Source organism: Elgaria multicarinata, chromosome 2 (genome assembly GCF_023053635.1).
Source record: "Elgaria multicarinata webbii isolate HBS135686 ecotype San Diego chromosome 2, rElgMul1.1.pri, whole genome shotgun sequence".
NCBI classification, from domain to species: Eukaryota; Metazoa; Chordata; class Lepidosauria; order Squamata; family Anguidae; genus Elgaria; species Elgaria multicarinata.
Genome location: NC_086172.1, coordinates 79031727 through 79043124, shown reverse-complemented (window position 1 = coordinate 79043124; position 11398 = coordinate 79031727). Strand labels below are relative to the sequence as shown.

Here is an 11398-nt window from a genome sequence, read left to right as displayed (position 1 = left end):
TGAATGCCTCTAGTGTGGGAGAGCCCATGACCTCCCTAGGTCATTGGTTCCATTGTCGTACTGCTCTAACAGTCAGGAAGTTTTTCCTGATATCCAGCGAGAATCTGTAACTTGAGCCCATTATTCTGTGTCCTGCATTCTGGGATGATTGAGAAGAGATCCTGGCCCTCATCTGTGTGACAACCTTTTAAGTAGGACTGTGCAATGCCTCGGATCATAATCCCAAATCCAAAGTGGATCTGGGTGATTCAGACTTTCGAATCACCGATCTGAGGCAGTTCGGGGGATCTCTGGATTGATCCAAAGCGGTTTGGGTGGATCTGAGTTGATTTGGATCAGTTCGGAGATTCAGATGCTATTTTAGGCCAAACCATGTTTTTCCCCCATATTCTCAAAATTTCCACAGATGACGACCGTGAACCCATCGAGATTCATGTTGATATCTTGAAAAATGAAAAGGTTATAGCACTGTGGATTACCTGAAGAATCGAATTTTAAAAAATTATTACAACAAAATCTGACAACAGATCACTCTCAAAATTTCCTCAGATGACAACCATGAATCCATCTTAAAGCTCAAAAAATTTCATGTTGCTATTTTGAAAAATGAAAAAGTTATAGGTGTTTATTTCTCCCAATGGAACTCTATGAAGAAACGCATCCGAATTGCGATTCGGATGTCCGAATCTTGCCTCGAATCCGGCTCTGAGGTGGATAGGAGGGGGGCGGATTAGTCTGAGGTGGATTGGGCCAGATTTGGAAGGTACGGATCAGGTTCCAAAGCGGATCAGGGGGTCCATGCACAGCCCTACTTAAGTACTTGAACAGTGCTATCATGTCCCCCCTCAGCCATCTCTTCTCAAGGCTAAAACCACCCAGTTCTTTCAGTCTCTCCTCATAGGGCTTTGTCTCCAGACCCCTGATAATCCTCACTGCCTTCCTCTGAACCCCCTCCAGCTTGTCTGCATCCTTCTTGAAGTGTGGTGCCCAGAACTGGATGCATTACTCAAGATGAGGCCTAACCAGCGCTGAATGGAGGGGAACCTTTACATCATGTGATTTGGAAGCTATATTTCTATTAATGCAGCCCAAAAATAGTATTTGCTTTTTTTGCAGCCACATCACACTGTTGGCCTTATCCCAACAGAGATGCAACTGGCTCACCGCTGCTCAAAGGAGAGCTGGCAGTGTTTTTCTCCAAATCGTCCACATTTACTAAGCAAAGCTTCTGCTCTGCAACAAGATTGCTCCTTTGTCTGTCACTCTCCACCTCTTCCCACACCACCTGGCCTGGCCCTCACCCCCACCTCACTCATCTGGGAGAAGGAACCCTCACTCTGGTGGTTCTTAGGGTGATCCAAGTGGCCAAGATCCAGTATTAAGTAGAGAGAGATCACCACACAGAAGATGGTGCTGCCAACGACCGTGAGCTGCCAACTCAGCTTCATCACATGCCCCCACTTGAGATGCTGGTGGGTGACGAGGAGATGGGTTTTCCTGTCTAACTGCTGTTGCTGGAGGCATAGGGGTGGAGATGGGAAGGGAGGTGGGTGGCGGGCCAATGGTGGGGCACCAGTGGTGGGCAGTAGCAGTGCCAGTACCAGCCCAGAGACCATCACTGGCTGCCACCCCAGCAAGGTGAAGGGGTGCATCGTGCCTCCCACTCTGACCAAGACAGTGGTGGTGGTGAGAAGGAGGAGCCGGAGAGGCCACTGCCTACTTGCTCACTGGCTCTCCGCCTGTCAAGCAAGCAAGTGGGATCAATGATGGGAAAGGGGAAGAGAAGCAATAGCAACTGGGACTTACTTACTATAGACAAAATAGTTCAGGTGGAATATTTATTCTACAACTATATTTCTGCACGTGCTGTTATCACTTTTAGAGATTGGAACAGTGTTAAATTAGTTCTCAAATGTAAAAATGCACTTAAATCTAGAGAGATTTTAATGTCAAGATTCTTTGAGAACCAAGCTCCACCACAGGATTTAATATCGGGTTCATATTTACATCCAAAAAATAACTCAATCAGAATAGCGATCCCTGTGGGGAATCTAATTGATCTTGACTCCGGGGAAGTGCCCACTCTAAGGCATAAAAACAGTGTGTTGCCTGAATACAAAAAGGTGAAACAAACAGATCCTAAAGCACAAACGTTAACCCCAGGGGATAAGACTGTTCTAATCGAAGAAGAGAAAATGCTATTGGACTCTTTCTCTGCACTCCCACTAGTAGAACAAAATGAAATTATACTAAGGCTGGAAGGTCTTAAAGGGCATTTAACAACTCTACAAGCGAAGGCAAAAGGCTGTAACCACACCAAACGGGGAGACCACATGGAAAATGAACGTGACACAGCACATATGACTGATTTGGATACTGTGAAGGCAAGTCAAATAATAAAGGAGGATTCATGTTAATCAAAGAAAAGGACTCCCAAGTTCCAGTTACGTGCAGAAATACACCAACCTCCCAAAAACACAGGTTCAAGCAAAAATGAGAAGAAAGTACGCCCAGTCCAAGCTGTTGTAGCACCTGGGACATCAAAGCCTCTGACCTGGTTAGACATGAGATGTCTAGATAAGGAGGAAAACGGCTTACCAGAGAAGGAATTTAAAGAAATCAATCCACCAAATAAGAAATCTGGCATACTTTGCCCAGTGATCTCAAATGTGAGCACTCTGAAAGCACCTTTGGATGTTATAGAACACCAACACCCAAAGGATGCCTGGCAGAGACTTTCAAACGCTGTGAACAATGGAGAGCTCTGCCAAAAGCAACCAGAGCAAGTAAGGTCCTCTGCTGACACACAAAACTATTGACTAAGAAGAGAGCCAGTGGAAACAACTTCTCTGACACTAAAAATAGTCTCCTGGAATGTACCGGGTTGGACGGGAAAATTAGTTGACAAGGTTTTCATTGAATTTTTACAACAGTTTTCCATAATCTTCCTACAAGAAACATGGGTGGAAGACAGTTCTCTCAACTGGGACAATGGTGGTGAGATCATAGATGCATTGTGGGATGAGTCCCATTGAGAGGTTCTTGCCCAAAGGCCCTCAAAAACCTATAGCTGGCACTGACAACAGCAAACTATTTTGGAGCTAGGTTTTAATTTTTCTCCATTCATTTCTACTGGTGTAGAAGGCCGTATTCACCAGGTTATCAGAGCACCATGTAACAGAGCGAAGTGATTATGTCTCCCGGACATTTCCAGTAGAACTGAAATGAAGGGAGGGCGTCTCAAACAATTTTTAACTCAAAGCTCATTGGACATTGTTATAATTTATATATAATTTATCTTGTTCCCAATGTTACCATTCATAGAGACTGCTGAATTTGCAGAGTTTAAAAGACATGAAAGTATTAAATCTGACAAATTGATGCTTGACATCATTGACTGAACATTCACGTAAAGACCTGAAGACACCTTCCCACCCCCCGCCCACCCCCGAAAGAAGCCCTCAAACTCTAAACTGAAAAGCAACGTTTGAAGATGCTCAGTTATTTTATTTTATTTTAAAAAAGGTTTGAATTCTAAATCTTTATCAAATGTTGAAGTCTGAGATTGCTGCATAGGTAGTAAAAGTCCATGAAATAGGTTGTCCCTGCTTAGATTGGGTGAGGTCAAAGGTACAGCATTCAACAATATTGTTGCAATTTGAACTGCCTGAGAACCTCACATCTTTATCTGCTGAAGGAAGATTTTCTTGCTTAGTCTTTTCTTCAGGGCTTTTTTCACCTCCTCGTTCCTCAGGCTATAGATGATGGGGTTCAGCATGGGGATCACAATGGTGTAGAAAACAGAGACTATTTTGTCTTGCTCCACTGCCTCAAGCCCTCCAGGCTGCACATACATGAAAGTCAAGGAACCATAGTACAGCCCAATGGCAGTCAGGTGTGAGCCGCAGGTTGAGAAGGTCTTCAGCTTGCTTGTGAATGAGCGCATCTTCAAGATGGTGGAAATAATATAAGTGTAGGAGACGAGAACAATCACTGCGTTCCCTACCACAATCAAAGTGGAAAGGACATAAAGTACCACCTCAGACACATAACTGTCTGAGCAGGAGAGCCGTAGCAAAGCGGGGATGTCGCAGAAAAAGGAGCTGATTTCATTGGAGCTACAGAAAGACAGCCTAAAGACACCACTGGTCTGGACACAGGCATCCACAAGCCCGGCCAAGTAGCATCCAGCCAAAAGCTGTAGACAGACCTTTTTGGCCATGGCAATAGGATAAAACAGTGGATTACAGATGGCAACAAAGCGATCGTACGCCATGGCAGCCAGAATATAGCACTCTGTTGTGGCATAGAGGGTGAAAAGCCACAACTGGATTGCGCATGCAGTGTATGAAATTACCTTCCTGGCAGCGAGGAGGTCGTACAGCATCCTGGGGGTGATGATGGAGGAGTAGCAGATGTCTATGAAAGATAGGTTGCTGAGGAAAAAATACATCGGAGACTGCAGCAGGGAATCTGTCCGGATCAGCAAAATCATACATAGATTTCCTGTCAGGGTCAGGAGGTAAATCAGTAGGAAGAGACAAAACAAAGGTATCTCCACTTCAGAATGGTCTGAGAATCCTAAGAGAATGAACTCAGATACTTGGCTATTGTTCACCTCTTGCATTCTTCCAGTAGGATTCATCGTCATTCAGGAACAAGGGCTGAAATGAGGGCACACGTCGGGGTGGATGGATTGTGCAAAATCCATTCCGTCTGTGTTTCTCAGATTGTCGGCCACTCTGTGTTCTGTCTTCTGCTCCTCAACAGAATTAGATATTTTTGTTTCCACATTTGTACAAATTTACACTTGTGCAAATTTGCACTTGTGAAAATGCCCAAATCCCACCAAATGCACATATTCACATTTTACCTATGGGGAAATGTGCATTTCCAGCTGTTTTTAATTTTTATTTTGCATTATTTTCTATTACTAATTTTGTGCAGAATTCTAGAAAGTTAGAAAAATGGTCTACAATTATGCAGAATCTGCCCGATTGGGAAAAAGCTGGTCAACTGCGGAATCTGTGAGTCAGATTAATTTACATCCAAACTCATTTGATTCTGTTGCGGATTTTTCTGACAACCCTAGGTACAGGTCTGTCAACAAGGCAATAGTTTCAGAGCTAGACTGAAAATTGACATCATTCACAACTGCATTGGAAACAGGGAGTTGCTATTTTTTTTAATAATACTTAACTGATTGTTCCCCCCATTATGGTTCAGAAACAGACATTTAAAAACAATTTCCCATGTTACTTAATTTCTTTCATCATTCCAAGGCTGATATGTGCCCACTCCAGGGCTGATTTTACAAAGTGTACATTTAGTAAAAACACACATGCATGCACAGCATTTCTAAAGTTTTTTTTAAAAAATGTTTTAGCATTAAAGATTTACATGGTGTGATCCCCATACCCATTCATTGACCAATTGAATATACTAATTCAATATTCAATGAAACAGACTTTTAAAAAGGAAAAGAAAATGTGAGATGTAGGGGAACCTTTCCAGTAACAGCAACTGCCCTTCTTCTCGCAAACAGAAGACCCTTACTTCCCCTTGGAAAAAGTTAGACATAGAATTCAAGGTACACTGTTTCTGATGGTGTAGTCTCAGCCATGCCTGTAGTCAGAGTTTCTTCAGTGCACTGGTTTGAAATGCTGCAAGTGTTCGGATTTTTAAAACAAATGTGGGTGATGCTTATTAGTCCACTGGAGACCATCCCTTGGTGACATATCCCATGACACTCAACCTAGACAGACCACAGAGTGGTGATTATCATCATATTAGATGTATCTGCCATGCTACTTATGCCTCTCTTGCTCTCAAGAGAACACTTGGTTGATGTGATGTACAGCGGCTCCTTGGGAGAGTTGTTCCTGCACTCCAGACTTTACAACCATCTCAAACATCCATAAACAATTAAAGCTGCCATCCCATTAAACTCAGTGGGACTTATAGGTTGTTTTGGATCCCCTTCTGCAAGGCCAGGGACAAAGTTCTGACCTCACAGGAGATCTGATCCTGGATTCCGCCCCACCCCCACAACCACTATAGAAAACTTTCCATGGCAGCTCTTCATCTGAAGTCAGAGGTTGCCAGAAATGCAAAAGCCAGGGTGAAGCCCCCCCCCCATCACTTGGCACCTTAGACATGCTCTTTTCTCGGTATACAGCTTTGGTACTTTTGCAATGAGCACCACATCACGTCCCACAAAAAACATGAGCTTTGCCCCCTAGCTCTAGACTTCATAAACTCTGGAATATGTCCCAAGACTCAGAGGACTCTGCCTCAGGCCTTACCCAGGATGTGTGTGTGTGTGTGTGTGTGTGTGTGTGCGTGATAACTGCAAGTCATAATATCCAAGACTGGGTTAAATGGAGCAGTAGTGTGACTTAGTAAAACAGCAGTCCCATATATCCTAAAGACTCTGTTCTGCCAAAAGTGTGGAAAATTCCTAGCCTTCTATCCTATCATCTTCTCAGCCTTCCTCATGCCACCTATTATTTTGCTATTCTTCCTCATAATGTGCAATGTCTTACTTTTGTAACTTGGACAATTCACGTATACACTCACAGAGGGAGGGAGAGATTGATTTTGCGTGAGCCTGTTAATCAGTTCTTAATCTGCTGCATCTACTTTTGGTTTCATCACACAACTGAGATCCAAGCACTACACAAAGATCATTTCCTTCTCTGGTTTTCCACTACATAACCTCTAGGTGGCACTATGGTATAGCAGAATAGTGCAAATACACAAGAGGAAATTGTGTTTCTTTTCCTTTCACAATTTAGTAATGAATTTTCCCTGCTCTAAAAAAACTCAACAAAATGTGTGAGACACAGAAGTGAAACTGTATGGTCACACAATCATATAAAGAACCTGTAAACAAATGTGAGTAGGAAAGGAGAAGTATACGATAGATGCCTTGCATAGAAAAGGCCAAAAAGAGCAGATCCATAAGGCTAACCCACAAAAACACACAAACACAATTCCTGAACCATCCCCTGTGCTTTTTATACATAGAGCTGAGTCACAAGCCTTACTCAGGTATTCTTTCACACCAAGAGATTACCATCTCATGACACAGAGGGAGCGAGGCGGAGCCTGTCACATCCTCATCACTGGCTCCACTACTTTTCACAGGAATGTGAAGTTCTGCAGTGGGGAGTTTTTTTCTACTTGTGGAGGCTTCCTAAGTGATTTAGAGGCCTGGAAGATCACCTTAATTGGCCCCAACCTTGCTAAGGCTCTGAGTTCCAATAAGTCAAATACTGCCACCTCAAGCAACAGGCAAATAGGGCTCCTGTGAAAAGGATTGCTTGCGTACAAAGAAGGTCTCCTTGGGAGAAAGTGACTCCTCTTGAATAGAGCTTTGGCCAGAGAACTCTAATGGACAGCAGCTATGGGGCTCAGCAGCTTTTGTGATCAACAGCCTTCAGTATCTGTGCAGCCAGTGTTGAGAATAACATCTTACTAGCTTCTATTGTCTTATCCCCTGTTTTCCTGAACCTGCCTTGTGATTGAACCTCCATGCTATAGGCCTCGGACTTCAGCTTGACATGGCCAATGGACTGTGTATGTATCAGGCTTTCTAGATGTGTTTGACCTTTGCCTCTTATTTTGACTGCTCCTGCTTTTGCCTCACTCCATATATCTGATTGCCTATACTGTGAACTTTGCCTGTTATCTTGACTACTTCTGCCTTTGCCTGAACTCCCTTGAACTGAAAATTGTCTGCTGGAACATTGGCTCAGTTTATTAATTGGCCTTGTGGTCAGCCCTTTCACTGAGACTGCACATCCCAGCACAGGACACACAGGAGGATTTAAAACTTTGGGCGCCCTCCACTGCCATTCTTAGTCATTGCTCTGTTTTATTGATACTATTTGGTTAAGCAACAAATCTGTTCTTGTTCCAAACCTTCCTACTCATCCATATCCCTTTATTCTCCCATATAAAGATGGATATACAACCTCCTGTTTCATTTTATTAATAGAAATATAATGTGGAGCAGCTACAAATAAAAACAAGATATTAATGGTGACCAAGATATTAATGGTGACCATATTAATTCTGTCCATCTCAAGCAATCCCAGTTGTATGGCTGGCTCTGCTGCTCTATAATAAAATAAGGTGAGCACGGATGGAGAATCAGTCATATATTTGTGTGGAATGGAACTTGCTGGCCCTATCATAAAGGTGGAGTTTTGCTTCTTTTATCAAGAACTTAAATTTATCTGTTGAAGTCCTACCAACATGGCCCTCAAATTAGTGAACTATCAAGGGACACTGGAATCATCACTCATCCCTTGTTCTCCCTTGTCAGTTTCCTCCTTCCTTCCAGTGATAATCACTAACCATGTGGCAGCCACTCAAAAATGTATGTTCCACCAATAATGATGGGCAAATATGTCAATCCCAACCCCATTCACATTCTCAGTTTTCCATTGCTATGTACTCCCCTATTGACTAAAGCATGTTTGCATGCATTTTTGAAATGTACACATTCATGCATGTGCATTTTTCAAACCTGTGCATGTTGTTGAATGCACTGCTTTCTTTTGAGAAATGCACTGCAAACTTGGACATGTACAGATGCCTGTCTGCAAATTGCCCTTGAGTCCACGTTCGATTCTGGGAGGTGCAAATTAGGTAATCTGTCATTAAAATGGGGGAACCAAAGGCATTTCTCACCCATTCCTACATGGTAACACTTAATGGGGCGGAGAAATACAATTCTCTGTATTTTCTGTATTATAGGTGTAAGCACAATATTGTCACACACTCACAGCCATTCAAAAATCCAGGAAAGTAGGTCTAAGTGACATGTGATCTCAATCACATAGTTACTTCTGCCCTTGTTATGTTTTTGTTTTGTTTTATTTACAAATTGCCACCATTGGGACACCAATGCTGCTGGTGTGCAGTGATGCAGTTAGGTAATTTTATACCTGGACTTAATGGTTTTACAGGGGCTCCCTTCAGATGGACATGAATACCCCAATTATGAAGCACACAACTCAGATCGCTCTTCCCCACATGCAACTACCATGCCATGTTTTAACAGGGCTTCTACTTTCCTGATATATCGGAACAATAACAAAAAAAGTGTTTGCCAGTACCGATTTTATTTTATTTTAGAAAATAATACTCTGAGAATATGCAAGCTTGCATTTTCAAGTTCATTGACATTCTAGCACCATCATGACTACAAGAACAAAATTAAATTTGCTTCTGCACCTGTTGCTCTCTGGGTGCCATTTGGGGGTGCACTGAACTGCAAGCCCTGGACTCTGGTCCTTAGGTCCAGCCCTAGCTGTACAACTGCTACCAAGTGAAATGGAGTATAGACACGCACAGTGGTGCTGGCTCTGAAGTCAGCAGGGCAGTGAATCCATTCTGGGTTTCAGTCAGAACTTTAAAGGAGCTATTCAAGGTGGAGAAGAGCAGTTTTTACAGTTCTTTTTATAAGCACATACTTCATGCTGTTTATACAACCAAGCATGGAATGACTTATGGACATTATCCTTTCAGATGTGTGTTACTTAGAAACCTATTTGACTCCGCACTTTCGTTCCCAACAGTCTCTTCAGGGCACCCTTTACCTCCTTGTTCCTTAGGCTATAGATCAATGGATTCAGCATGGGGATCACCACCACATAGAACACAGAAACTATTTTGCTCTGTTCGAGTGACAGGCTAGAGGGATATCTGACGTACATGGCAAAAAGTGTCCCATAGAAGAGAGTGACAGCTGTCAGGTGGAAACCACATGTAGAGAAGGTTTTGTGCCTCCCAGCAGCGGAAGGGATCTTCAGGATGGCACTGAGAATGAAAATGTAAGAGATGAGAATAACAACTAGGGAGCTAATGAGGTTGAAACTGGCAGAGATTGACATAAGGGTGAATTTGACATGGGTGTCAGAGCAGGAAAGCTTTAGGAGAGGTGGGTCAGCGCAGTAAAAGTGATTGATGACATTGGAGCTACAAAAGGTCAAACGGAAGGTGAATATGGTCTGGATCGTGGCATCTAGGAAACCGTATGCAGAGGGAACTGCCACCAGACAGATACAGACCTTCCGTGACATTTTTGTGGTATAAGTAAGTGGATTACAGATAGCCACATATCGATCATATGCCATGGCTGTCAGGATGAAGGACTCTGTGAGAGTCAGAGCAATGAAGAGATAACACTGTATCAAGCATTCAGTGAAAGAAATGTCTTTATAGCCTGCTGCTAAATTTGCCAACATCCTTGGCGTGACACTGGAGGAATAGCAAAGGTCTGCAAGGGCCAGGTTGCTGAGGAAGAAGTACATGGGGGTGTGGAGTTGGGAGTCCATCGTGATTAAAATGATCATTCCCAGATTTCCCACCACGGTAATGATATAGACTGGCAGGAACAAAACAAAGAGCGGACGCTGCAGCTCTGGTTGATCTGCAAATCCCAAGAGAACAAACACAGATACAGATGTGTGATTCTCTTCTGCCATTTTTCTGTGTTTTACCTGTTGATATTTCTTTTAAAAAAATGAAAAGAGATTGTCTATGAGCATTGCTAGGAAGTTGAAACAACTTATTTTCTGTGTCCTTTCTTCCTTTGGGTGGGCACTGGAGAGAAAAATACCTGTGGAGGAATACACATGACAAATGTTGCCTTAGAATAAGCAATGTACATAGGTTTTGTGATAAAGATCCCAGGCAGGAGAGCAGATCCCTTCCCCACCAATGCATGCTCATGATCCTCTCCATGAATACTGTGTTTTGGTGTGTTGTGTTATTCAAGTATCTTCCTCTACAATATTTTCCCCAGACAGTAATAATAAAAATAATCTTTCACTAGAATCTGTTCTTTTTAACATGCTATAAAATTGTGTGAGGCTATTTGGGGCTTGATGCCAATAAAGTCAATAACATCATATTTCCCCAACAAGCTAAAATATACCTCATCCAGTGTTAACCTTTGATTTGTGCCAGGACTTTTGCGTGAAAGGCATCTAACTTTACCTGTGCTGATCATTCCTCTTTGCCTGACATGCATATCTTCGTTACTCATCTCTTTTCTGACTCAACTCTTCAATCCCATCTAGCCACAAACAAATTGCAGAGAATTGTAATTGTTACTATTGAAAGGCTGGATTCCAATGTGGAAAGTTCATGCCACAATCACAGGATACCTTTTGGTTTTTCTAGATATACTGTACAGGGTAATAACAAATAATCACTATTTCTGGGAGAAATTCTGAATACCTCTCACAATCCTGTTCAAGCAACCAGGGCAGAAAATGTTGGAGATATTTTCACTCAGAGTCCGGAGAGCTGACACCAGAGCTACATCAAAGGGCAGCTTTCTAGAGTCATAGATATATAGCCTTAAGACATGTGACCTCTA

At 42.7% G+C, this 11398-nt stretch overlaps 2 protein-coding genes across 2 annotated transcripts; both read right to left on the bottom strand.

Annotated features, from left to right (window-relative positions):
- Positions 1-3676: 3676 nt before the first annotated feature.
- Positions 3677-4627, bottom strand: LOC134393338 (olfactory receptor 5AR1-like). Its single transcript, XM_063118368.1, has one exon. The coding sequence runs from the start codon at positions 4625-4627 to the stop codon at positions 3677-3679; it is 951 nt and encodes a 316-aa protein (XP_062974438.1).
- A 4924-nt stretch (positions 4628-9551) lies between these two features.
- LOC134392510 (olfactory receptor 5M11-like) lies at positions 9552-10499 on the bottom strand. Its single transcript, XM_063116884.1, has one exon. It carries the CDS (start codon positions 10497-10499, stop codon positions 9552-9554), a length of 948 nt encoding a protein of 315 aa, XP_062972954.1.
- Between the last annotated feature and the right edge of the window lie 899 nt (positions 10500-11398).

Coding starts and splice junctions, on each gene's coding strand:
- LOC134393338 (XM_063118368.1), bottom strand. CDS start 4,627: ATGCAAGAGGTGAACAATAGCCAAGTATCTGAGTTCATTCTCTTAGGA.
- LOC134392510 (XM_063116884.1), bottom strand. CDS start 10,499: ATGGCAGAAGAGAATCACACATCTGTATCTGTGTTTGTTCTCTTGGGA.